Raw genomic sequence first — 26,772 nt, forward strand, 5'->3', positions numbered from 1 at the left:
AGGGCCGCCCAGAGGGGGGGGGCAAAGGGGGCAATTTGCCCTGGGCCCCGGGCTCCGCAGGGGCCCCCAAGAGAAGAGCGGAGGCTCCCGCCTCCGCCCCTCTCCTGGAGCCTCAGCGCATCAAGCGCTGAATCTCCGGCCGAGCCCCTGAGCCCCGCCCCGATCCGAGCCACGTGATGAGGGGGCGGGGCTGGGAGCTCCAACGGGGCCTGAGCCCCGCCCCGCTCAGAGCGGCATGGGGAGGGGGCAGGGCTGCGAGCTCCGGGCTGAGCTCCCAGCCCCGCCCCCTCACCACGCGGCTCTGAGCGGGACGGAGCTTTGGCCCCACCGGAGACGCACTCGGGTAAGAGGCTGGGGCCGGGGCTGGGGGGAAGCGGGACCCGCCGCCGTCGCCGAAGCGCAGCCCGGTCTTCGGCGGCGGGGGCCCTTTCTGTTCCGGGACCCGCCGCCGAAGTGCCCCGAAGGCCCGCGGCGGGGACCCCCCCCCACCACCGAATTACCGCCGAAGACCGGGCTGCGCTTCGGCGGCGGGTCCCGCTTCGGCGGTAATTCGGCGGCGGGGGACTCCCGCCGCGGGTCTTCGGGGCACTTTGGCGGCGGGTCCCGGAACGGAAGGGCCCCCCGCCGCCGAAGACCCCGGGCCCCCGGAATCGTCTGGGCGGCCCTGCCATTGTGGGATGCATATGCAGTTCTCTCTATGTTATGTGGGCCGCAGCCGCACAATATATATACTACCTGTTTGGCCCTGAGGATGTCACATGGGCCACAGCTGTGTGCTGATTGGGCCGCAAGCGGCCTACAGGCTGCAGGTTGAGAACCACTGCCCTATACTGATTGGCTGCTGGTTCCAACCCTGATGCTTCTCCTCTTGCAGCCTCTTCACCTTAACTTCACTCCGCGCCTGTTAGGGTGACCAGACAGCAAGTGTGAAAAATCAGGAAGGGGTGGAGGGTAATAGGTGCCTATATAAGACAAAGCCCCAAATATCAGGACTGTCCCTATATAATTGGGACATCTAGTCACACTAACGCCTGTCCCTCTTATCCTCTCCTCCCCTGCCCTCTCTTTTTTCAACCCTTTCCTCTCCCCCACCCCTGATATTGCTAACCTCAATGGATGGAAAATCATGAGATTGGCCCAAAACATCATTAGATTTTTTTAAATATATTGTGGGTCAGTTTTGGTCTATCTTTTGATATTTTTTTAATGCCCCCTTCCCATCCCGTGTCTGTGGGTGGGAGTATGAAAGAGAAAGAGAGAGAGAGAGAGACACACACACACACACAGTTAGTATTGCTATGTATGGGGTAAGATGATTTTGGCTCCACATCCACAATCTGCCCATCCCCTACCTAGCAATTAATCCTGTTTCCAGTCCCCACATCAGTTATGTCCCAACCCAGCCAACTCATCTGTTCAGGCCCCACCCCTCTCAATCCAATGCCAGCCTCACCTCTGCTCCTGGAAGTCTTCACTCCCCTCTTCCAGGCCTGGGGGGTGGGCTGCAGTAGGGTCCCCTCTCCCTCTTCCTGCCTGAGGGGCAGCTCAAGGGGCTCTTCATCCCCTTTTCCTCCTTGCCAGGCCAGGAGCTATGGGGAGGGGGGAGGAGCAGAGCCACCATCCTGTGAGAATGGTGAGTGGAGAGAAGACACTTTGCTGGCTACCAACAGGGTTGAACGTCTCCAGGGGATCAGAGCCTCTTGCGGCATCATGAGACAAGCTTCAGAATCCCCCAAAATCTCATCGTTTATGAAAAAAATCATGAGAGTTGGCAACACTGCTTTCTATTTCCCCTAATCCACCCACCCCTTGTCTCCCCCCACAAAAGAAGTGTGGAACTAACATATGGTTTGCTATCATCACAGTGTTCACTGCTTGTGTGTTACGCTCCTTCCCCCACCCTTGTGGATGTCATGTGCATTTAGATTCTAAACTCTTTAGAGCAGGGTCCATCTACTTCTCTTTGTTTGTACAGTGCCTAGCACAACGGGGCACCACTTTTGGTAAGTCCTTAAGCACTACTGTAATAAATATGTTAAATTTTAAAAAAGGTCTATCGGTCCCTCCTTCACTGAATACCTCAGAAGGCTGGAGCACAATCTCTGAGGTAAGATAGGAGGAGGCTGTTTAAAGTCCCATCTAGAACACTAATCTTAGTATTTACTTCAGCTATGAACACAACCAGAAAACATTTACAAAGGAGCTACTTTGAACATTCCCCCCTTTTTAAAATAAGTTATTTCATTTTTATTTATTCTTATCCCTCCTTAAAACCGTCAGTAGCTGTGTAAACTACTCTATCAGTGGCAGGTTTTGTTGTCACCTCTAAATAGAAAGGAACCTCAACAGGTTAAAACAGGTTAAAGTCCCAAATGCATGGAATTTCTGATAGATGTGCTGACCTATTGATATAATTGCATATGAGGTCCCTGTTAAGGTTTTTCATTGGAGTATGAGTTTGCTGAGGGATCACATAATGCTTTTTTGGTACAGATGGAAATGAAAGCTTTATAGAGTGCTGGAGTGTGCTGACATATTGCAGGCAATATAAAGGTGGAAAGGAATGCACAAATCTTTCCCATTTTTTTTTATTTCCTTCCTTTCTTTTAAGGTTTTGTGTGAATAGAGTGTGTCCTGTTGCAATCTTGATGGCCACTAAGCGTAGTTGTGTTCATAAGTTTTGTGGCCGTTTGGCTGGCCAGATAAGACTGACTTCCATCGGATTGAAGGCTCAAAATATCAGTATATCCAAATAGGTGAAATGACAGCATACAGCCATTAAGCCATTGATAGAAGAGAGACCTTTGAGGAAAGAGACTGTATGCCTGAGAGAAAAGGAAATGTCATATTACTACAAAATAGCGGCTCCTTTCCCTTAGCAAAGACCAGAAAAAAGTGCAAGTTACAACTGCCAGGGCCACTTCTTCCATCCCCTCAGCCACTGCTTATTTCCATACATGGAGAGGTGCTGGAATAGAGCATCCCTTTGTGTCCCTCTGTAATCAGATCCCACTCTAGGCTGCTTTAGGCTCCTGCTCTGTCAGGGGAAAGGTTAGTGGGACAAGACCCAGAGGGAAGTCAAAGAAGCCCAAGGGAACAGGGCTTAGTCTAGGCATGTATGCAGCAATTTCCTTGCTTCCTCCTCATTGCTCCCAGGCAAAGGCTACCATCACAAATACAATTCTAGCCTTTTTAGAAGGTAGAGGTACTGCTGTTGCTTAGCAATGTATCACTCCTACTCCTCTCCCCACTCTTACTTACCGTGCAGATGGTTTTATGTCTGTGGAAATTTCAGCTGTCTAAAACTGAGTCCACGTGGATTTCAGAATGAAATATCTACTGGTCGAATGTTGATATAAAGAAAACTGACATGCAGCAGAAATATTAGTTTGCATGAGGTGAGAGAGGGTCTGCTTCACGGTTAGCACGATTATATTATGAGGTAGTGAGTAACGTGCCTGAGATGACAAGCTAAATGATATAGTTTTAAAAAAAGGGAGTTCCAGCCGCCATGTCTGTTAGGAAGCTGGAGTCTTTCCAGTCTAAATGCTAGCTCTCTCCCTGCTCAAATGAAATCAGGGAAGTTTGTGCATTCTGAACACTCCCATTATAATCCTAGGAATTTGCAAAGCTCGAGGTAGGATTGGAATTTTTGGAGTAGAATCTATCAGTCTCAGTGTGAACTCCTGGACTGCCAAGCAGCAGGAGTGAGCATTTTCTTGTGTTTTAATGGCTTTTGGCTTATGTTGTTGTTGTATGTTGTGCTATTACTTTCACTCATATTTACTATTATGTTAAGCATTCATGCTTTATCTACACAAGCCATTTCTCCTATGTAAAAGCCCCAATCCTCCAAAGACTTATGCATTTGTGTAACCCTTGTGCCAGATGGAGCCAGCAGCAACAAGGGCCGGGTTCAGTATCTACTATCTTTTCAACAATACAACACAAAACCAGCTCGAGCCTCCACCCAGTGACCTGGGATAATTACACATCCCCCGCCGGGTGCCTCTAAGAGGCAATACTTCTCTTGCAAGCACAGAGTCTGAGTGTAGCAAAAAATTTTAATAAAAGGAGGGAAGTAACTCAGCATTAATTTGGGAAAACAGAGCCACTGGGGTTCATAAACACAAACCATGAGCAAAAGACCCACCCCCAAGTAAGTTGGGCAGAGTCCTTTTCCCCTCAGGTTCTTAAGTCCAGCAACCCAAAAGTCCCTTTAACATGCCCATCCCTTCTCTGTACCCCACTCACAGTTGGCCAGTGCAACCCCAGAGTTCAGCGGTTCATCCGCAGACTTCGCCTCCGACCCTGGGTGGAAGGGGGTGGTAAGGAGGCACCTTACGTGCTCCGCTGCTCAGGCAATCAGTTGTCATCCCAACGGCCAATTGCTGCACCACTTTGCGGGGCTCTGCTCCGGCCCTCTCCGCCAGCCCTCTTGCTGACCACTCACCAAGATATCTTCAGGGTCCCCCACAACACAGCTGTCAGTGATTTCAGCTCTTAGTGAGGGAGCCTCGCTGCTGGTGCACACTGGGCAGCTTCTTGCCATAGAGACACTGTTCCAAAGTAGGTCTAATACTTAGACCTCAATATCAGTGATTTCAGCTCTCCAGCATGTAACAAGACTCTCAATTGAGTCTAAATTAGGTTTTTTTTATTATATCATGGAGAAAAGAAGAGTCAAATGGTGTCCAGGACCCTTTAACAAGTCACCCGATACTAATACCTGTCCCTGCCCTCTCTCATTTCATTGGGCTTTGGAACCAATGTCCCCTGCCTAGCGAGTGCCGTTCAGTTGAGAGTGAGTCCCGCCATTGCGGTATGCTAGGTACTGTTCTGCTCCCCTCAGTTCACACAACAAGGATAACAACCCTTTATTACTCCTGCCCCAATAAAAAGGAGACAGGGGATCCAACGCCAGACACAAGTGATTATTTGGACGAGCAATCCCATCATGCTGAGCACCTAGGCAAGGTGGGTGTGTCCATGCAAATGAAATCAGCTCCTAAAGTCCATTTACACAGCTCACTACTAGATGTCAGGGGAGAGCTCATTCAGACTCTGCTTACATATGCTTAACTTTAAGCGTGTGTGTAGTCCCACTGAAGTCCATAGAACTATGCACATGTGTAAATTTAAGAAACCATGTAAGTCTTTGAAAGATTGGGACCTTAACTTGTAACCTTCTTTCTGTGTAATGCTATTCTACACTGTGCCATCTGTTATTCACTACAGCAAGAAGATATATGCAAAAACAGTTATAGAGGCCCTGATTCAAGTTGATCTTCCATATTTGTGCAAGGTCACTGGATTTGACATGGTTAGCCCATTGCTTATAAACCATGGTCTTGGCCTATGTAGTCTTGAGGTGATTACAGAAGGCATTACACAAGACATGATCCTGTTTAGATTGTCTTCACACATGTCTGTCTATCATGTTTTTGGCAATACGTACTATAAATAAAAACAGACAACTTAAATGTACTACCTAGTCTCTATCCCCTACCACAACTTCCATAGGAGCCATATTATTAATTGCCTTTATTAATCTGTGTGGGTTTTAAACAACATTTCATATGACAAAGGACTGAAACTTGCAATCCCCAAGATTTTATCTTGTTTTCCTTAAAGTTCCAGCTTCTGGAGGCAACCAATTATGAAAGAGTCTCAGCTTTCTTTGTCTTTCTTTTTTTTTTTAAGTAAATTCTAGCCCTCTTGGCTGATGAGAAACACCTGAAAACATGAACCAGAAGGCTCAGAAGCCAGAGGGTAAATTGGTGGGGGGGGGTGTGTGGAAAAGCCCACATTTATCATGTTCTAAAACCTCATGAGTAAATCTCAGGATTCAGGGGAAGGGCAGGGGGACAGGGGGACTGATTCATAAATTTTGACTACTTAAGGTTATCAATACTGCAATCCTCACACAGACCAAACTCCCAATGGAACTTCAGTAGGATTTCGCCCTGAATAAAGACTGCAGGATTTTCTCCTTTAAGTTTAATTATCTCAAACTCATATGCATCTGAGCATCTCTCCCTTCTATCCTTTATTTATGTTTCTTTACCTGTTTGGGTGTTCTGATTATTATTATTTATTTATTTATTTATTATTTTATTATTTATTTTATTATGTATTTGTATTGCAGTAGCACTTAGGACCCCACATCATGGATCAAGACCCCATTGTGTTAAGTGCTGTACAAACGCAGAACAATTCATGCCCCTAAGAGCTTACAGTCTAAGTTTAAGAGGACAGATAACAGACGGACACAGACTAGACGGTCATGGGACTATGTGTAAACACCAAGACAATATTTGTCAGCATGATAGACTGTGCTATCAGGCTGTTTTGTCAAGTTTTTGGTGGGCTTTACAACTACTGAGTTTTAAGGAGGGATATGAAGGAGGATAGTGACATAACTTTGTGGATATTCATGGGTGCTCCTGCCAAGCATAGGACAGTATGGGAAAAAGAACAAAGATGAGTGTTTGAAAATTTAACAAGGGAGCAATGGAGGCTGGCATCATTAGTGATTTGGAGGTGGGAGACAACATTTCAATAATGATAGGCTGCAGATGGACTGTGAAAGGCCTTGAAAGTAGCTTAACAGACAAGTATCTAATGCAATAAAAAAGAAGGAGCTAATGGAGAGATGCAAAGAGAGGGGTGATGTGATCAAAGTGATAGGCCAGTAGGAGAATGATCTACGCAGCAGCATTCTGAATGGATATGAGTGAGGCAAGACTGCATTTGTCAAGACCAGAGAAAAGGATGTTGCAGTATTCGAGACACAAGATAAGAGACCAGACAGGAGTTCTAGCTGTGTGGATGGATAAGGACGGATGTATTTGAGCGATGTTACACATAAAGAATCAGCAAGATTTAGACATAGCCTGGATGTGACAACCTATAGAGAGGTCCAAGTTGAAGATAACACTCAGGTCTGAGTGACAGGCAGGATGGTGGTGATTGAGAAAGGAGGCTAAGTAGGGGGTGATCTTCAGTGGAAAATATTAGGAGCTCTGTTTTAACATGTTGAGCTTGAGCTGACAGCTGGACATCCACAAGGAAATACCAGAGAAACAGGCCAAGATTTTAGTTTGGAAAGAATGAGACAAATCTGGAGTACAGAAGTAAATATGAGTTGTCAATATAGAGATGGTAGCTGAATTTGTGTTTGTGAATGAGATTACCCAGAGCTGAGGTCCAGAGGGAGAAGAGAGGGGACCAAGGTCAGAGCTCTGTGGAACTCCCCACAGAGAGTTGGAGAGAAGCATAAGGAAGATTCTCCAAAGGACTTCTGTTGCTTCAAATTCCTGCATCAGGCTTCATCTGGCTGCATGTAGTGATTAAGAATTTTAGTCCCAGCACTTCTCAGTACTTGGTGCCTAATGTTTACGTACAACTGAAGTAAAATCTATAGATTTTAATCATTTCCACTTGGGACTTCTTCCTTACACTGATGGCACAATGAGGTAAATAGCCTGTTACTGGAGATAGTGCAAAAAGCAGCCACAGATATGTTTTGAAGTATGATATCAAGTACTACAGCTCTGCTTTCATACACAAAGGGCTGGATCATTTAAAAACCATGTACTTTAAATGAGATTTTCTATGAAGTACAAGACAGATCTTCAGTGAAAGAATTACTACACTTATGATTACAGGAAATCTCAGTAGAAATTGAATGGTCAGATTATCAAGTGGTGTGAACTGACATTTACTTCAATAGAGCTATGCCAATTAACACCAGCTCAGTTTCTTCACTGCAATATGGGCTGTGTATCTGACCCAAAAGGATTTATTAAAAATATTAGCTAAGTTTTGAAACTAAGGATTGGTGTGTGACTCACGGCTCAGAGGCACAACAAAGTGGAAGTAACAAGGTTTTCTTGTGTGTCCATAAGATCTGCTGGTTTCTAGCCAAGATTTAGTAGAAAGTCTGATAGAAGTGATGGGGCACTATATTCTAAAGCCTACTAGTCATTTTTTATTATTACTGTTATTTATTTTGTTTCCTCAACCATTTTGCTTTACTCATTTAGCTGGAAGGCAAACACATTCCCTGTTGATTATCCCCCCTCAGCCATAAGCTTCTGCTACACATTTTGATTCCTAATATGGTAGCAAGAGATTTTGTATGAGTTCCAAAGAGCTCCTCTCAGCTTGTGGAATGCAGCAAGAAAAGAATCCTGCAGAGACAAAAATCTGTGTACTTGTACTAATAAAGAACAGAAAATGAGCTCCGCATACTCTAAAAGTTTGTGCTTTCATTACTCTTGAAATCACCACTTTATCTTACTTTACTCCAATGCTACAAATTTTCTGTTATTTTCCTGAACAGACTTTCTTAACCATTTCAAAAATCATATGTCCAATAACTTTGAGGTTTCCTTTACCAAGTCTACTCTATCAAGATGAAGTTTTTATTATACTAGCTTTTAGCCTGAAAACGTGCTGCTGTCACAGTACCAGTAGAATGAAATGTTAGGGGAATTGAGGAAACTTAGAGATTTCATTTAAAAACTTATTTGAAAACATTTAAAACTTTTCAGTGCTGTGAAATATCTGCTGTCCATTCACTGGATCGGGATAAGGCCAGTTGTTTATCAGCTTTTGTAATGTTTATAAAGTGCTTTCCAGATAATTTTCTGGACACTTCATGAAATCCAGAAATTTTTGCTGTTTGAGCAATAACCTTGTGTGGGCCCTATTCACTGAAGAAATTTAATTCTTTGGGTCTTGGTACTGTGGAGGGGGGAGTTTATTTCTCCCAAAATAATGAACAGTTTTTAGTAGTCTGGTTTTGGATAAATATTTCTTAAAGCTACATGCTCTTTAAGCCTCACTGTCATTTTCCTATTGTTATTAGCAACCTAGCTTCTGTAGAAAAGGTGTCATAAAGGCAAATATAGTCTTTCCTGAATATTACAATTATCACTTTTTTGTGTGTTTGTGTTTTCAATTTTTGGTAATAGACCATTTGGTCTTTCTTACTGACATCCACATATTTAAAATTCTTGCTGCCACTTGCCCTAGCTCTGGATGGACAGCAAATAATAAGAATTTAAACTATTAATTTATTGACAGGTGACAATCCCAGTTCTCAGCATTCAGAGATAAAAGGCTTGATTTTCAAAGCTATGTAGGTACCTTAAGATACAGATAAATGCCTAGTGGGATTTTGAAAAGTGCCTAGGCACTTTAATCCCATTGATTTCAATACAGGCACCTAAATAGAAAATATGACCCAAATTAAATATTTCTCCACCATCATAATGTTTTCTGCCATTGTTTCTGTATCACTTACAATAAGTAGTGCCTTGACTTGGATAGAGAACACCATCCATCCTCTCCCAGCTATCATATCATTTTATTGAGCTTGAATACAAACATTTATCAGTCCTCCTACCCTCCCAATAAGTGTAATAATCTCAAACAACTAGACTCATTCTTTCAACTCTGAAATTTCAAAGGTCTTCTGAAATTCATACATGATTTATGGGTTGTTGGTTTTTTGATATAGCAGATGTTCCTTTGACTAGACTGTGTCCAGATCTTGTCTCAATAGAATGGCAAAGAGAAATATGCTGAACTGCTCACATTTAATCGAAGTAGTCAGTGAACCACAAGATCTATCTGCTCAACCACTTTCATACCGGATTGGATATCTGCAGTCCAAATTTGTAGCTGAAAACTATCATGTACCTTCAGGTTTCTGATGGTTTGTGTCATGTTTCACTTCCTTTTAAGCCAAAGTGAGATGCAATAAGTGGCAAAACTGCAACATGTCAATCAAATACCTATTTGTATCGGCGAATGGCTGGAAGAATTTGAAGCATCCTGAGATACATTGGCCCACAAGCTACTGATCACACTATCAGAAACACTTCCTCCCTTTTTCTAATGATGCAATTTTCCAGGTCTTCTTTTCTCTTGTCTGATAACAGGAATAATGTTCTTGGTGTTGGAGTATTCTCACCATTGTTGTTGATAGCCTTGAATACTTTTTCTCCATTCTGCCTTGAATATTAGCACTTATATATTTTTCAGGACTTTTGTCTCTGAGACAGAAACCTTTTCATCTTGTACCTGTCTGTAAATTGCCATTCACACATATGGTGTTATACAATAAATAACATGTTCATTCTTCCAAACAGTTTCAACAGTTGCATGTATCTTCTGAGGTCTGAAGCCCAGTCACATTCCAGTTGTTCAGAGAACTGTACATCATAAGTTAGCGGCTGCTACTTTTCAAGAAGAATAACAGAGAGCTCGTGAAGAGATGCACCTAAGCCCCAGATGTATCTTTGCAAGCACTTGTGTTCAAAGTCTGCCTTCAGCACGTTTCAGCTTTGAGTGGAGAGCGGAAAGAAGTTAGTTTTATTGGGAAACAGCAAAATTGCTTTTCATCAGATTTGAAGACGTCAACTTGTTTCTTGTTCAGCTAATGTCTTGCTACCAGTTAGCACAGATGCAATCTAAAGATCCACAGAGACATTTTTAGGAAGTGGAGCCCTGATCATTAATATTACTTAGAAGCAGAAGTCATGCAATGGGGCAAAACAGTAAATCCTGGAAGCCTAATCTCCGAATAACATCTGTGAGTTGTCTTTCACCCTTCCATTAGTATAGCAAGGGACAGATTGTGGCAATAAACAAGTTAGCACAACAAAGGGTAATGTGACAAGGCACCATCCCAGAAGGAGATACTGGGCAAGATCAAGTTGCTGTTGCAAATTGAGCCTAAACAACCTCTCAAACTACTAGAACAGAGATCAGGGTGTTGTCCTGCACTGGGAAATGTGCTCAAGTTTAAGTTGGGTTTCTCTAGCTTGTGGTAACTAAGCCCTATCTAAACTTGCCCATTTTTCCTAGTCTGGACAGAGCCAGTATCTCCAGGAGTGTCAAGGGAGCATGGGCCAGAACAGCCCCTGTCACACCTCGAAAGGGCGCAGTATGTGCTCCTTCCTGTGCCAGCCCCACTGCCAGTTTCCAGTGCCTCACCCCTTTAAGGAGGCAACAAGACGCACACAGGCTGTATTTGTCACTAGCCCCTGCACAGGGAAGCAAAGAGTGGGGAAAGCGTCCGCTATCAGTCAGAATGTAGAAGTAGATGTCCATAGCTTATTGCTTTCGGTTTCAAATGTAGGATTGTTGATATAAGCTTTGAGCCACTAAAGATTGCTCCTGCCTTTTGGGAAAAAGTTTAGTTAGCCTTGGGGAAACCAATACAAAGCTGTTCATGGTGTATTCAGAAAAGGCTGCTTAGGGAAGAGGTGTGTATGTGTGTGTTGGGAGGGAGGGATCTGTTAAACAAATAGTTTCTCCTGGTGTTGGTGACCTAGTTGTTTTGGTAGGCAAAAGCAACACAACAATCATTCAAATATACTGAAGAGCTGGAATTTTTTCCCTTAAAGCTGTAATTGCTAGGAAAATGCAGACACTTAAAAAAACCCACATCACTGAGCTACATGTAAATATGAATTTCTCAGGTAGAAAAAAGAAGTTGCTTCAGATTGAGAAGAAAAAAATCTGAGTTAGTAGGATCCTTTTTATATAAAACCACTGATGAGTAAAATGTGGTAGGAAAGTCATGATATGCTCTTGAAAATAAATATCAGCTTTGATAAAGCGTAACTAGGACTGGTTTCTCACTCAGCTGTGAAGTGTGGAGAACAGGTTTCTTTGATGGTCCTTGTAGTTGCAGAAGCTATAAGAAGAAAACTCCAGGACTGTATTTTTTATTCTTTCTGTACTGCAGCATTCCTACAGTATTAGATGTCATTGATTTGATATTTTTGACTTAATGATTTGAATTATAAAACATGCCTCTTTCACGCTGTCAGATGTCAAAAGGCTGCATGTTTTCCTAAGCTCAGCTAAGAAAAACATTGTCAATAAAGCAGCAGCAATGGGCTTTTAAACAAAATTCTACAGTTGTTGTACAATCTGTAGTTTTGCACATTTTTCTCTATAAATTATACAAATTAAAAGTGTTTTTCAGGCGTGAATAATTGGTTTCCTTACCTTTATACTGTATGTAGCTATATAGATGTGAATTTAAAATAAAATGAATTACTTTTTAATCACTCATACATTACTTTCCTATTTCATCATCTCCCTGTCCTCTCTGCTTTTTCTCCAACACACTTATTTTTTATTAGGAGTACGTCATATCCAGTCATAACCATGTTTGCTGAATTTAGGGAAAGAGTAGTTTGTAAATAGAGTCATAGCACAGTAGTTTGTATAAGGGGCAGCCTTTTTCTCTGCTTCTGTCATCTTTCCAAATACGTTGCTTCCAGTTCTCTGGATAGCGGGGGAGGAGAGAGATTATTCTTAAACATTGTGTCATCCTTTTTTCCTGTGCTGAAAAGCAGAACCATGTTGATGTGCTGTCAAGCCACAAAGCTGTAGTACAGGGGTAGGCAACCTATGGCACGCGAGCTGATTTTCAGTGGCACTCTCACTACCCAGGCAGGGCCGGCTCCAGACCCCAGCGTGCCAAGCGCGCGCTTGGGGCGGCGTCCCGCAGGATGGCGGCAGGCGGCTCCGGTGGACCTCCCGCAGGCATGCCTGCGGAAGGTCCGCTGGGACCGCGGCTCCGGTGGACCTCCTGCAGACGTGCCTGCGGAGGTTCCGCTGGTCCCGCGGCTCCGGTGGAGCATCTGCAGGCATGCCTGCGGGAGGTCCACCGGAGCCGCGGGACCAGCGGACCCTCCGCAGGCACGTCTGCAGGAGATCCACCGGAGCCACGGGACCGGCGACCGCTAGAGCGCCCCCCGCGGCGTGCAGCCCTGCTTGGGGCAGCGGAAATCCTAGAGCCGCCCCTGTACCCAGGTCCTGGCCATCGGTCCAGGGGGCTCTGCATTTTAATTTAATTTTAAATGAAGCTTCTTAAACATTGTAAAAACCTTATTTACTTTACATACAACGATAGTTTAGTTATATATTATAGACTTATAGAAAGAGACCTTCTTAAACTGTATTACTGGCACGTGAAACCTTAAATTAGAGTGAATAAATGAAGACTCAGCACAGCACTTCTGAAAGGTTGATGCAGCATTAGAAGACTATCACATGAAATGTACGTTCTTGCTACAGTAAATTGCTAATAAACTAATTGGGCTTGTTGCTGTTGTTAATATACTTTTGATAAACATTGTCACTCAGATTCTCTTTTCTTATCCTGTGATAGTGGAAGTATTGCCTGCCCTCAGGTCAGTTTGGGATTGGATCAGGTCTTGTTACTTCACAGCGACTGGGCTGTTTTTATCATGAGAGACATTGTTTTGGTCTCAATTAGTAGTTTCTGGGAATGTAGACGGGAGTTAGCTAGAGATAGAGAAAAAAAATCTATGAAGTCATTTTGGGTAGACAATGCCTGTCCCAATACAGGATTATTTCCTATAGCAATATATACTTTACAATGCTTTGTCCCATCCATTTCTAATTGATTCAAGTGGTGGGACTTTAACCACTTTCCAGGAGAGACTATTCTAGTATAATTTATTTTCTGATATGTGTTCAATCTAAAACTTCCTTTAGTTAATTTCATCCCCATTTCTCTTAGTTATATGCCCCCTTTCGACACCTTGAACAATTCCTCTCCTCACCCTTCATTGACTTTCACATGAAATCATAACCCCACTTAGTGTTTGGCCAGGCTGTACACATTTAGTTCTTCTACTCTTTCATCACGTCAGTCACTCCAGTCACTTAATCATATTTGTTACTTTTCTCTGAATTACTTTGTTAAATAGCTGCCCTGGTTCTAGAGAGCTCAGAACCGTACCCAGTATTCCAGATGCTTCAGCAATAAACCATTTCTGTGGTTCTATTAGAATCTTTTTTCCCCGTTGGCTTCCTGATATTTCTAACCTTTCCAAGCTCCTTTGTATTCTCTCTCTGTCCTGCTCCTATTTGCTCTACCACCCAATTTAATAGTATCTGTGAATTTAACTAATGTCCTGTTTAGCCCCTCTTCTTCCATAGCATTAATCATTATCATTAAAACACTAACTAAAACCATGCCCAGCACCGATCTCAGCAGCACCCCATTGAACCTCTTGTTCCAGCTTGATAGATTGCCACTACCCTCTGTGTTGAGTCTTTTCGCTCGAAATCAGTCCATGAGATGCTGTTTATAGCCGCACAATTTGAATTCATGTATTGAGAAAGATTCCATTAAAGATAATATGTAGGTTTGAATTATACCCACTAGTTCATGCTCGCCATCATTTAGTGTCAAGTCTACTACAGCTTGATTATGATTACCTGCACTGCTTGTGTTTTTGCATAGCCACAAAGTATAATACCATTCCTTTCTGTTGATGTTGTTGTTGTTGTTGTTGCCTTAAATTGAAGGACCAACTCCTTCTTCTTACTCAGACTAGAAGCACATGCTGGATTTTTTTATCTGCATTAAAGCCTGATCAACAAGCAGCTCTACCCCCTTTGAAGTGAGTAAGGTGGTGTCCCATCTGATGCAATGGAAATAGGTTTACTGCTTTGTAGTTTGATATTTCATTTGTAATCAAAGTGCTTGATTCAGTTGCTTTATTATTACAGCAGGGCGTTTAGTTTGGCTCAGGATTAAAACATAAGGCATGTTTTGCTGCTGGGTTCAACCCAAATGTACTGTGCTTTCTAAAACAATTTGTTTTGCATATCTGTAGCTAGGTTGAAATGGCTGCCAGTATTCAAGTGAGACCGATCAATTGCCCATTTTTTGGCAGCAAACTTTACCTCAGGCTTCTAAGCACTAGGCTGTGCAGTTTTTAAATAAGTTTGGGGGCGGGGGTTGTTTTGGGGTTTTGTATTTTTTTTTCATGTAATGCATCTTTTCCCATCTGGAGTTCTAACATTTCTTATACAATTCTGGTTGGAGACCACTGTGGATGGAATTACAGCCTGAGCTTCTGTCTAAATCGTCCTCAGGCCACTATGAACCATTCTGTTTCTACTGTCTGCTTTCCATGGTTAGCAATTCCAGCCTGGAATTCTCAGATGAGTAAATCATTGGCTCTTTGTCAGTTTTCCTCCTTTGCCCCAATGCTCTCTGATTCTCTAGATTCAGCATTTTAAGACCAACTTCATATTCATTTAATTGTACAACAGTGAAAGGTGGTTATTTTTGAATCATGTTTGGCTTCTTTCCCCCATTCTAACTTCCTTTGCGGCCTAGAGGCTATTGTTAGTACTTATAGGGCTGGATTTGCAAAGAAATTTAAGCCTGGTGATGCTGAATAAATTTTAAGTGCCTAGAAAATCACTGGAACTCACAAAGCCTGAGTTAGGCTTCTAGGCTCTCTAGTCAATGAATGAGGAGAGAGAGAGACACCTTAGACTGGGATTCACAAAAAGTCAGGGTGTTAGGCAGCTCCCCAACTAAGCTAGGGACGCCAAGCTGAGGGATGTGTGCTAAGCTTTACCCTTCTTTCAGATCCAGGCCCAAGTCCAGGCTGCACAGAGGCACCTTCCTCTGTTTGGGATTCTCAGCTGCAAACCCTCTCTTGAAGTTAGGTACCTATGCTGGTCTTGCAAAGGAGGAGGAGCAGCTCTCTCGTAACTTTTAGCCCAGTGGTTGGGGTACTCACCTGGCATGTGGGAAATCCGTGGTTGAAGTCCCCCCTCTGCCTAAAGGGAGAAGGTTTTTGGACAGGGATCTACCACCCCTCAGGTGAATGCTCTGAGCTATGGGATAGTCTGAAATGAGTAGGGCCCTACCAAATTCACGGCCATGAAAAACACATCATGGACCATGAAATTTTATCTCCCCAGTGATATCTGTCTACTGTAGGGGAGGGGCAGGGCTGGGGGCTCCCCAGCCGAGGGCTCCTACCCTATGCCGGGCTCCAGCTGCTAATCCTGGCCAGGCTGGAGAGGGATAGAACTTCCTCTTCTCTTGCAGGGGTGGCTCTCGGGGCCGGGTCAGACCCACTTCTGGGAATCTTCCCCAGCTGCAGGAAGCACTGCGGCTGCTGGCTGGGAGCCTTGCTCTGAAGGCAGCACAGAGGTGAGAATGGCACACCTTCCCGTGCTTTCACTCTCTGCCTCTGGCCCAATGACTCTTCCATTATTTATTCACAGTGGAACAACTTCAACAGCTTTGCTCTCCTCCTCTTCCACTCCATCAGCCATTTTGTGCAAGCTCACCTACAGGTGCTTGCTTCAGTAGGCGAGGTCTGAGCATGCTTACCAGATCAGACCCCACAGATGAGTTAGACGGAGGGACACCTCTCTTTCCCTTGTTTGTGCATTGCACTGAGGCTTATGCGTCTGGATACGTGGTAAGGGGCTGCAGTATACATGCAGAGAGGCAGAAACATAGGTGCCCAGAAAACTTCTACTGCAAAAATGTAGGCACCAAGCAAGTTTAGAGGGGTTAGCAGCAGCTGAGCAGGTGGTTTGTGAATCCCTGTGGACCCGAATCTGGGATTTAGACACCTGAAGAGGCATTTAGGCATCTAAGTCTTTTTGTGAATGCAGCCCATAAATGTGAATTCCATGTAGTATTAAAAAGTCCTTGTTATCGAAAAAGTTGCTGTTTCTGTGAGAAAGATGTTTAATTTTACTGAAACCACATTTATAAAATGCTTCATCTCAAAATTCACCACTCTGTGAGCTCTTCCTTTAGAGGGGCTTATTTAAAGATATGTAAAGAAGTAGGAGTCAGTCAAGATATGTAAAAATATAGACCTTATGGACAACAAATTCCAAGGCTGCTCTATTTTACACCCAGTTGCATATGATGCTCAAGGGCCATTCTGGCAGCCATAGACTAACCTTATCAATGACTCTTTGCCCTGGCCATGGCCACTATTCCATGGGGTGGCATAAGGCCAGCTTTAAGGAATTCCCCCATGTAGCAGAATCTCCAGCATGCTGGTTAGGTTGGCTTTAAAGGCTGCTCTGTATTGCTGAGGCCATGGGTGGCACAGAAATCACCGCAGAATCAGGGTGCTAAAATGGGCTTTTGCAGCCCATCCTTTCCCACCCCCAGCTGAACCCAGAAGATACTCGGCACATCTCAAGATCTGTCTCATAACCCTCAAGTGAGTTATGCTGTTATGGAAATTGTGATGATGTCCCAATCAAAGAAATCTTAATAATGGCTGAGGAATAAACACCAAATAAACTCCAAGGACTCAACAATCCCATTTTCATGCAAATATTGTTGGCAAGAAAAAAAACAAATTATATTTTATGCCAAGAGAATTGTTTCTAATTACAAGGTTTTTCAGTGTTTTCCTTGAGATGTCAGCTGCTCTTAAAAGATAACACTACATCTTGCTCATTTGTGGAGGCATGTAGAAGGCACAGCAGCATGAGTTAGAGTATAAATCATAACTTTTATGAAATCTAGAATTCAGCACAGTATTTGTACTGATTCTTAGCCTTTGTTTCATATATTGCTGCTTCCCCAAAGAGTTCAATCTTTCGCCTTCTGGCTTTCCTTCCAGTTCCAAGGATCACTCAACACTCATTAGAGGTTAGTTCTGAGGCCTTAATTATCTCCTCCCACACACAAATACACAGAGGAGAAAAGTTAAGGCAAATTATCCATGGCTTGAAAGCCACAAGCATCATACTGACTCATCCCCTCTCACAAGGGAGGGGATTGTGTGCCCAAGGAGAGAGGATGTCCCAAGATCCAGGGGAAAATCCAGCCATGGTGAGGAAGCCACATGGAGGGCTTGCCCTGCTGTGCTCCTCTCTCAGGAGCTATGCTGCTTCTGACCCCCCAACCAAACCCCTGCCCTACCTCTTCCAAAGGTGGGAGACAGCATAGGGTAGACTAACAGCATTAACCCCCAGTACAATTGCCATAGAAATTCAATATGTTTGCTACGTAGAGCAGGCAAGGAGCTTTTCCCCATGCTGTCCTCCCATTGCCACAAAGCCCTGTCTGCACAGTAGTTGCAAGGAGGAGTTGCAGCAGGCTCAGCATAGAATGGTGCTGTACTGATTCCATTGCCCTTCTTGCTTCAGCCTTTGGTACAAATCTTTTCCATCTCTCTGTGCAGTGGCAGCCGGGGGAGAGCAATTCTAGCCCGCTGATATCTTTCTCATTATAGCTTTACCCTTCAAATCACCTCTAGTCCAAACATGTTTTGAGATCCATGTATAAAACATGCATTTCCAAATTTGACTTTATTGGATGCATTTCTGGGCTGTTCTCAACAGTTCATTCTGTTCCCTAAAATGGAAACTGTACTGAACACTTGGCGTTCTGTGGTACTGCTTTGTCATCAGTTTTGATCAACGTTTCTCCTTAAAGGTGGAATGTGCTAATTAGCACCCTGAACTTCATAAACAAAAATTGACTGTAGGCATTCTAACCCTATGTTTCTGCCCAATTACCAATTTTAATTGCCAAGTATCATCTGACATATTATTTTGTCATGTGAAATTTTATGATTATGCAACTGCACATATTACTAGATTAGTCTGGCTGGGTTATTCCTCTATTAATGAGCATGCTGGCTCAATCAAGAGTTACAGAATTTGAGAGGTTGGGGTGGTTTTTTTTCTGATCTCCACTCAGGGTTGTGCAGATTGATTTATTTTTTTAAACAATCACACGCACCCCTAGGAAAGTAGTCACTCTTGTAATCAATTTCCAATGTTTTCACCTACAGCAGTTTCCAAATTTGTCAACTTTCTATCTGCTAGCTTTTCATACTTTGATTAGATTACCACAGAACAGAGACCTGACAAATATTTATCAAAGATCAGCACTATTTTTATGTTTGTGTTCAGAATAAACCCTTGTAGTAATACCATTCCTATTTGGCTGCTTTGTTGACATTGCAGTGCTGAAGAGAATTTGTTTCACCAATTGGAAATTCATGTGTTCTGTAAATTCTATTCTTTCTGAAGGAAAATAATACTGATTTTTCATTTAAGACTAATCACCTACAACTTGATTTTCATCTTAAAATCCGCAGACAAAGGCTCTCCAGCTCCATATTTTGTTTGTCAGAATATTTCCATCTCCGATCTGTTGCACTTTACAGACTCTATACTGACCTTGAATTTTAGATGTTGCTGACACAGGTGATTGACTGAAACATGCCATTTTCTGAGATACACATTATTTTCGCTTGAACGTCAAATACGTTACTGTTTTTTCTTATCTAACAAATTAAGTACACCCAATCCACAAAGTGGTGGTGATCTGGGTATTAGTTTTAGCAGAATTATTCTGGTATTTTAGTAGCACTGTCTCTAAAATCAATAACAGTGTGTTTACCGCCTAGTTAACACTACTTCAACTTCCATTTCAGAGGAAGCACAGCTCTTTTAGTTTCCTTTAAATAACACCCTCACATTTTTACGGTAAACTTCAACAAAGCAAAGGATGTCAGGTTGGCACCCCAATGCTTTAAAAGCTGCCTTATTAGCTTCCCGTGAGATATTTTTGTAAAACCCATGATGCACAATTTGAGTGATGATTTTTACAGCTTTTTTACATTTGTGAATAAAATGTTAATGAGAAAGCAAATGAAGTAGAAGCAACTAGTATTTAATCTCACAGTCATTTTAAAATGAAGTTAGCAGGGGAGCTTGGCCAGTCCTATCCCCCAGGGAGCCCTATCAGAGGAGTACCTGTGAAGTTCCACACATACAGCCCTTCCTTTTTCACATGGACCTGGGGAGATCCACAACAGAGGATCCCCTCATTGTGGAGATAATCTGGGCCCCTGTCTCAGTTTGATCTAGGTAAACCATTAAAGTTGATTCAAAGAAGTTCACTCTGCCTTGTGAGTTGTGGCTATATTCATGCTGTACAACTTTTGTCCATTGTGCTTAGGTCTATCACCCTTACTCATGTTGAATAGCACCTTATTCAATTAGACTATTCACATATAAGGTATCACTCAACATGAGGAATGCTGGCAGAATTGAGCCTTTGGTAAAACTAGAAAGTATAGCTGTCCTCACTAAACTTTATCACTGAAAATCACTTGCAGTATTTTTCTGTGACTTTTCAGATAAAAGAACAGTCTATCATCATTATTTTTACTCTGTTATCCTGTGTTCTTGCAATGGTTTGCTTCTGTTAGTTTGTGGAAGAGAGACTCTTTTTAAAAGGGATATCTTTATTTTATTTTTTTAATTGAAAAATCCTTTCCTTTAAATCCTTACATATTCTTTGTCATGCTTTGCTCTAGAGCGATAATCGACAATATAAAGGAAATATTTTTAATCATAAATGTGTAATACAATCTTTCTTTACTAGTATTGTAAAATTTGTTGAATTATGTAATGAAGTCAGGTAATTTTTTTTGCTATAATAAGTGGGGGAAACAACAAAGTAATAACCATCAATGGGTATTAGCCAGGATGGGCAGGGATGGTGTCCCTTTCCTCTGTTTGCCAGAAGCTGGGAATGAGAGACGGAATGTATCACTTGATGATTACCTGTTCTGTTCATTCTCTCTGGGGCACCTGGCACTGGCCACTGTTGGAAGACAGGATACTGGGCTAGATGGACCTTTGATCTGACCCAGCATGGCCGTTCTTATTTCTTATGTTTGCCTTACTGGTTGAAATTTTATTATTAATTTCAGTTCTAACACCACACTTCACTGTAGCAGATTGTAGCCTTTAGAGGTGAATGGCTACTACAGGTTACATGCAGTGTTGTTGTAATCGTGTTGGTCCCAAGATATTAGAGAGAGAAGTTGGGTTAAGTTGTATCTTTCATTGGACCAATTTCTGGTGGTAAAAGAGACAAGCTATCAAGCTACACAGAGCTCTACTTCAGGTCTAGGAAAGGTACTTGGGGCATGTCTGCACTTAAAACACTGCATCAGCACAGCTGTGCCACTGTAGTGCTTTAGTGAAGATGCTCTATGCCGACTGGAGAGAGCTTTCCCATCAACATCATTAATACACCTCCTTGAGAGGTGGTAGCTATGTTGGCAGGAGAAACTCTCCCGCCAGCATAGACCTGATCTACACGGGGGGTTAGGTTGGTATAACTACATCTCTCAGGAGTGTGGATTTTTCACATCCCGGAGCAATGTACTTATACTGATATAGGTCTGTCGTGTAGAGTTTCACAACTAAATACAAGGTGGAACAGATTGTTTAGCATAAATAGTTAGCACGTATTCTAAGAGACCAGTGAAGGTGAAGTGGTTAACATCCCTGTAGTCCAAGGACAAAAAAAAGCATTAGTGGGTTACAGATTGTTGTAATAAACCATAACAATGTGTAACTCACTAAACCCCCCTTTGTCCTATGACAAATCTGAGGAACTGTCACAGATTGAAGTGTCATTAGAGGAGGTTTTGGAATTAATTGATAAACTCAACATGAACAAATCACCAGGACCAGATGGCATTCACCCAAGAGTTCTTAAAGAACTCAAATGTGAAGTTGCAGAAATATTAACTAAGGTTTGTAACCTGTCCTTTAAATCAGCTTCTGTATCCAATGACTGGAAGTTAGCTAATGTAACACCAATATTTAAAAAGGGCTCTAGAGGTTATCCTGGCAATTACAGACCAGTAAGTCTAACGTCGGTACCGGGCAAATTAGTCGAAACAATAGTTAAGAATAAAATTGTCAGACACACAGAAAAACATAAACTGTTGAGCAATATCAACATGGTTTCTGTAAACGGAAATTGTGTTTTAGTAATCTATTAGAGTTCTTTGAAGGGGTCAACAAACATGTGGACAAGGGGTATCCAGTGGACATAGTGTACTTAGATTTCCAGAAAGCCTTTTACAAGGTCCCTCACCAAAGACTCTTATGTAAATTAAGCTGTCATGGGATAAAAGGGAAGGTCCTTTCATGGATTGAGAACTAGTTAAAAGACAGGGAACAAAGAGTAGGAATTAATGGTAAATTCTCAGAATGGAGAGGGGTAACTAGTGGTGTTCCTCAAGGGTCAGTCCTTGGACCAATCCTATTCAACTTATTCATAAATGATCTGGAGAAAGGGGTAAGCAGTGAGGTGGCAAAGTTTGCAGATGATACTAAACTGCTCCAGATAGTTAAGACCAAAGCAAACTGTGAAGAACTTCAAAAAAATCTCACAAAACTAAGTGATTGGGCAACAAAATGGCAAATGAAATTTAATGTGGATAAATGTAAAGTAATGCACATTGGAAAAAATAACCCCAACTATATATACAATATGATGGGGGATAATTTAGCTACAAGTCAGGGAAAAGATCTTGGAGTCATCGTGGATAGTTCTCTGAAGATGTCCACGCAGTGTGCAGAGGCAGTCAAAAAAGCAAACAGGATCTTAGGAATCATTAAAAAGGGGATAGAGAATAAGAATGAGAATATATTATTGCCCTTATATAAATCCATGGTACGCCCACATCTCGAATACTGCATACAGATGTGGTCTCCTCATCTCAAAAAAGATATACTGGCACTAGAAAAGGTTCAGAAAAGGGCAACTAAAATGATTAGGGGTTTGGAGAGGGTCCCGTATGAGGAAAGATTAAAGAGGCTAGGACTCTTCAGCTTGGAAAAGAGGAGACTAAGGGGGGGGTATATATAGAGGTATATAAAATCATGAGTGATGTAGAGAAAGTGGATAAGGAAAAGTTATTTACTTATTCTCAAAATACAAGAACTAGGGGTCACCAAATGAAATTAATAGGCAGCAGGTTTAAAACAAATAAAAGGAAGTTCTTCTTCACACAGCACACAGTCAACCTGTGGAAATCCTTACCTGAGGAGGTTGTGAAGGCTAGGACTATAACAGCATTTAAAAGAGAACTGGATAAATTCATGGTGGTTAAGTCCATAAAGGGCTATTAGCCAGGATGGGTAAGAATGGTGTCCCTAGCCTCTGTTCGTCAGAGGATGGAGATGGATGGCAGGAGAGAGATCACTTGATCATTGCCTGTTAAGTTCACTCCCTCTGGGGCACCTGGCATTGGCCACTGTCGGTAGACAGGATACTGGGCTAGATGGACCTTGGTCTGACCCGGTACGGCCATTCTTATGTTCTTATGACTACAGATGTGTTAACTGTCCACTTCACCGTTTAGGTGGCTTGCTGCCTAGTGGAATCCATAGCCCCAAGTTAGGCACTTAGGCTCCCTGTACCATGTCTGGGGAGAGTTAGATGTCCTCTGTGTATATCTATCTTCCTACTGTATTTTCCACTGCATGCATCCGATGAACTGGGCTGTGGCCCATGAAAGCTTATGCTCAGATAAATTTGTTAGTCTCTAAGGTGCCACAAGGACTCCTGTTCTTTTTCCTTTGAGCATAAGAATGAGATTCACAGAAGCCAGCAAGCTGAGCAGAAAGCTGCTAATGCTAGGGAATGCTGAGAGAGGCGTGTGGCCTAAGCCAGCCCTCCGAGTGATTTTAGGTACCTAAATCTAGACTGGAGGGAAGATCCTGCCTCTGCCCAAATTCACAGCCATTAACCCTTTCCTGAAATTAGGCACTTAAGAGGTTTTTTTTGAAAGACACAACATTGGTGCTGCTGTTACTGTGATGGTGGCAGCTGCTGCCTTGGTCCTCCCTCCCGCCCCCTTATAATCTTTATCCCAGTGGTTAGAGCACTCACCCAGGCGGTGGGAGACCCATGTTCAAATCATTCCTCTGCCTCCTGTGAAAAAGAAATTTGAACTTAGCTCTCCCACCTCTCATGAGAGTGCCCCAAGCACTCGGATATTCTGGGCTGGGGTCTCTCAACCTTTCTTTTTCAAACGGAGCCACTATATGCAAATAATTAAATATGTGTTGGGCCAGAGAGAGAGTGAGAGAAAGTGACGCTGTAGGCCATTGGTTAGTGGCATTTAGGCTCCTAAGTCTCTGCAAAACTAGTCCTTTGCTTCTGTGATTTTCTTCACACACCCCTAAACTTCTTTAACACTGTTTTCCAACCAGTACTGATGCTGAAATGGTCTTTTATTTCAAACCAGCTTTACACTCAACATGGAGCCTTAGCAAAACCAACAATTTAGACCACTTCTTTCGGGAAGCAGAGAACCATCTGCTTTACACCATCAAATCCCTAAAAGCGCTGGTGCTAAACCCAGTGTTGAGGCTGCAGGGGCAATAACTCTTCTACTGAGAAAAAGCCAGGAGAGTTTTAAGCTTTTCACACAATACTTCCTTATTGTAGGAGGATGCAATTATTCCCAGATTCTTCAGGCACCGATTCTATTGGACAGTCCTGAAAGATTGTGTACTCATAGTAAAGATAAGGAAATTTAACAACAAAGTGTTCACTGGTTTCCCTCCCCTCACCTGCTTTCACAGCAGGGAGTCATGCTCTCTTTGATAGAAATAATTTAATAAAAACCTTCACGCAAGATATGCCAAGAGTGACTTCCAGCTAGCAGGCATTTGGCACAGATCCTGTTGTTTTGCGCTAGGGGATGCTTCCTTGTGGCTTACATTGCAGAATTGCTGTCTAAAGTCACAAAGGTTGTTAGTCAAGTCGTGGCTGCAGTAATATACAGGATGTTACAAACAGTGAGCCTGATTCTCTCTACCACTCAGTGCTTTAATTGTGTATGGGTGTAAAACAAGTTATTCCTGATTTACACTGGTACAAGAGGAAGACTGGGTCCAGTAAGTCCATTCTCTGAATGGGGTAAAGGATCCATTAAGCACTCGGTTGCACATGTCCTAAGCAGGCACAATTCCAATTGAAGTTTTAGCCACCAAGATATCATTTCAAAGCAGAAACTTCACTGGGAGTTGAGCTTGTGCAAGGAATCTGTGATTAGGTGATAAATCTGTTCTTACGTCTGGCCACCAGTACTCATACAAACTCATGAACAATGAGAATTGAGTAGAGAGTAACAACACTTGGTTATATATGTATGTGTCTGTAAAGAGGACAGTAGTCCCCTACCACTATGTAATCTGGCTGCTTCTACAGACAATCAAACCCAGTGCACATGGGAGTTCGGGGGAGCAAGAAGACCAGCACATGTGGGGAGATTGGGATAGAACTACTATGCAGAGTTAGAGTGGCTGGGACTGGCTTCCCAGATCATTATTCTCTGTGTTCTAGTAGTGCTAAATGCCAATTTCAGTGAAAGGGGGCCTATTGTGCTAGACTCTGTACAAACATGTAACAGTCCTTGGACTAAAGAGATTATGCTGATATGAGAGAGAAGAGTAATATAACATGGAGCAGAGTGAGGTTGGGATTTACCTCCTCCTTGGGCTTGTGCATAAGTGGATATAAGAAGAACTGGTATGTACCTTATTTAGTACAGTTTGTATTTAAATGCCAGATATAGCACTTGATCAGATTTCATCCAATGTAAATACAGACTTTGTTTAAATGACCATTGTTTGCTATGACCATGTCTAATTTTTCACCTAATAGTCATTTCAGGGATTACTCTATACTGGGGTAGTCAGTTATTTTTTGTGAAGGTCCACATTTCTTGGTCAGGGAATAATCAAGGTCCAGACTCCAGGGAAAATAAATAAATAAATAATAATTATAAGTAAATACATAGATTTCAGGGTCTGTTCAAAAGCATCTGGTGATCTGGATTTGGCCCGCAGTCCACCTGTTGACTACCCCTGCAATACACATTGACGTGATTAGCATTTCTTAACTACGCTTTTTCATTGTAATTATTCAGATCCCTATGTGAAAATCCATCTGATGCAGAATGGTAAGAGACTGAAGAAGAAAAAGACAACAATTAAAAAGAACACTCTGAACCCCTACTACAATGAATCGTTCAGCTTTGAGGTACCCTTCGAGCAAATCCAGGTAATGTCAAACCCTGCTTTCCCCTTCCTCTGAATTCCATTTCTCAGCCCTCATAAATATTTAACAGGGACCTTGTTAATTCTGAAGTGTGCATGCCTTCATTAGCACCTATGTGCCAGCCCCGCTTTACGGTAGATGAGTGTGACTGCTTCAAGAGGGAAATGATAACATGCACAGAACTTATGAAGTGTTGATTCATCAGTGAAAAATGGATAACTGACGTTTTATGGTCAGAAGCAATGGATTCCAAAAAGAAAAACCAAACAGGAAGATAGTTATAAGAGAAGAAATGCACTGACAAAAGTTATAGAGATAGAAGTTAAATGAGTTTTGGCCATTTTTCCCATATCATATTCATTATTTAATTAGCCTCATCATATCTGTGGTATCTGGGGATGGAAGTGTGATGAGCAGTTTCAGTACAAAGGCTCCAGTGGCTCCATGGAGTCAGGCCCATGCTCAGAAGGGGCCCTGGCCTGCTCTGCTTGCACTGCACCCCGAGACCCCACTGGCTCCCCCGGCCCACCACTTGCTCCTCTCGGCCTGCCCACCGGCTGGCTGCGGGATCCTCCACACTCCCTGGCCCCACCCCCTGCTCCTCTCAGCCCCCTGGTTGGACCGCAGTGCACCTCTGGCTCTGGACAGTCTCTGCTTCCCACCACCTGTGGGGCCCCACCTGTCTCCCCGGAGCTGAGCCACCTGGGACTGGCGCAGAAGCCTGGCCAATCTCAGCCAGGTGTGGGGGGAGACAGTGCAGAGGGCTTGCTGGGCAGGCCCTGGCCTAGCTGATCATGCCACTCCCGAGGGGCCGGAGCAATTCCCGGCCCTGGGACCAGCCCTGGCTGTGCTGCTGGCTCAGCCCAGTAGACACAGTCACCTCCCAGCAGGGCTGGTGAGTGCAGCTGGGAGGCAGGGCTTGGGAGAATGGGTCTGTGGGGAGCATTGGGGGGTGCTGGGCTGTGAAGGGGCAGAGAGAATCAGTGTGTGTTGGGGCACTAGGTAGTGATGGTTCTGTGCGGGGT

General features: G+C 43.1%; 1 protein-coding gene across 15 annotated transcripts in view; it reads left to right on the forward strand.

Moving 5' to 3' along the window:
* Positions 1-26,772, forward strand: part of SYT1 (synaptotagmin 1) — a 514,215-nt gene that overhangs the window by 480,241 nt on the left and 7,202 nt on the right. For all 15 annotated transcript variants that reach the window (XM_044979646.1, XM_044979638.1, XM_044979630.1 and 12 more), the window contains one exon: positions 25,617-25,750. In XM_044979646.1, coding sequence (XP_044835581.1) covers positions 25,617-25,750 — 134 coding nt within the window. The remainder of the gene's footprint in view (positions 1-25,616; positions 25,751-26,772) is intronic.

This window comes from Mauremys mutica, chromosome 1, assembly GCF_020497125.1.
Source record: "Mauremys mutica isolate MM-2020 ecotype Southern chromosome 1, ASM2049712v1, whole genome shotgun sequence".
NCBI classification, from domain to species: Eukaryota; Metazoa; Chordata; order Testudines; family Geoemydidae; genus Mauremys; species Mauremys mutica.